General features: G+C 57.4%; 1 protein-coding gene across 1 annotated transcript; it reads left to right on the top strand.

The window, feature by feature from the left end:
- Positions 1-268: 268 nt before the first annotated feature.
- Positions 269-1,182, top strand: SF3B4 (splicing factor 3b, subunit 4, 49kDa; the record flags this gene model as incomplete). Its single annotated transcript, XM_009699770.1, has 2 exons — positions 269-397; positions 640-1,182. Coding segments are annotated over 2 exons (672 nt in total), but the record flags the coding sequence as incomplete, so codon positions are not given.
- Between the last annotated feature and the right edge of the window lie 122 nt (positions 1,183-1,304).

The raw sequence follows: 1,304 nt of genomic DNA, 5'->3' as shown, positions 1-1,304 counted from the left end.
GATAGGCTTCCTGGGCACAGAGGAGCTGGAGTGGAGGGGGCTGGGGTCCCTAGAGGGAAAGGGGGAGGGGGCACGGGGACCTCCCTGATTGAGGACATAATTACAGGGGATCTGGCTAAAAGTTTAAGGGCGATCTCTGCCTTGGACTTGAATGATTTCAGCATCAAGCCCTCAAGTTCTCCCACAGCCTTCCAGCTGCCCGGGCTCACGGCTCTCTCTGACTTTTTTTTTTCCCTCTCTTTTTTCTTTCTTTTTCCCACCACTCAAGATGCGACCGTGTACGTTGGGGGCTTGGACGAGAAGGTCAGCGAACCGCTGCTGTGGGAGCTTTTTCTCCAGGCGGGACCGGTGGTCAACACCCACATGCCCAAGGACCGAGTCACAGGCCAGCACCAAGGTGAGATATTTACTGTTCTCTCTCAAAAGCTGCACGGTGAATAAAATCGTTTCACCAGGGACAGTCAGAGAGAGATTGCTGCGGGAAGAGAGGCACGGGACGGATGATCCCTACGGGAGATCATCTTCCTTGCCCTAAGGGGAGCCTTGGGCTCTCTGGTTTTAAATCAGGTGGGGTTGGACGAGCTGTGGGAGGCCGTGGGTCTGCCCTCTCCTACAGCTCTGCCTGGGGGCTTGTTGCAGGCTATGGGTTTGTGGAGTTCCTCAGCGAAGAGGACGCGGATTACGCCATTAAGATCATGAACATGATCAAATTGTACGGGAAACCGATACGAGTGAACAAAGCCTCGGCCCACAACAAAAACCTGGACGTGGGGGCCAACATCTTCATCGGCAACCTGGACCCCGAGATCGACGAGAAGCTCTTGTACGACACCTTCAGCGCCTTCGGGGTCATCCTGCAGACGCCCAAAATCATGCGAGACCCCGACACGGGCAACTCGAAGGGTTACGCCTTCATCAACTTCGCCAGCTTCGATGCCTCGGACGCCGCCATCGAGGCCATGAATGGACAGTACCTCTGCAACAGGCCCATCACCGTTTCCTACGCCTTCAAAAAAGATTCCAAAGGCGAGCGGCACGGCTCGGCTGCCGAACGTCTCCTGGCAGCCCAGAACCCGCTCTCGCAGGCGGATCGGCCCCATCAGCTCTTTGCTGATGCTCCTCCTCCTCCGTCTGTCCCGACTCCTGTTGTCACCTCCTTGGGACCTGGCGTCACCCCTCCAGGTGGGTAAAAATCGTGGCAGGACCCGTCTCTGTGCCGTGATGGTTGATGGGAGGCTGTTGTGTCGGTCCCGGGGGTGTCTGCGTTCTGCCGTGCTTCGTGGGGAGGCTCAGGGCAGCAGCAC

Source organism: Cariama cristata, unplaced genomic scaffold, assembly GCF_000690535.1.
Source record: "Cariama cristata isolate BGI_N322 unplaced genomic scaffold, ASM69053v1 scaffold40294, whole genome shotgun sequence".
NCBI lineage: Eukaryota > Metazoa > Chordata > Aves > Cariamiformes > Cariamidae > Cariama > Cariama cristata.
Note: the sequence above shows the minus strand (reverse complement) of the source record. Positions and strands in the feature narration are given on the sequence as shown.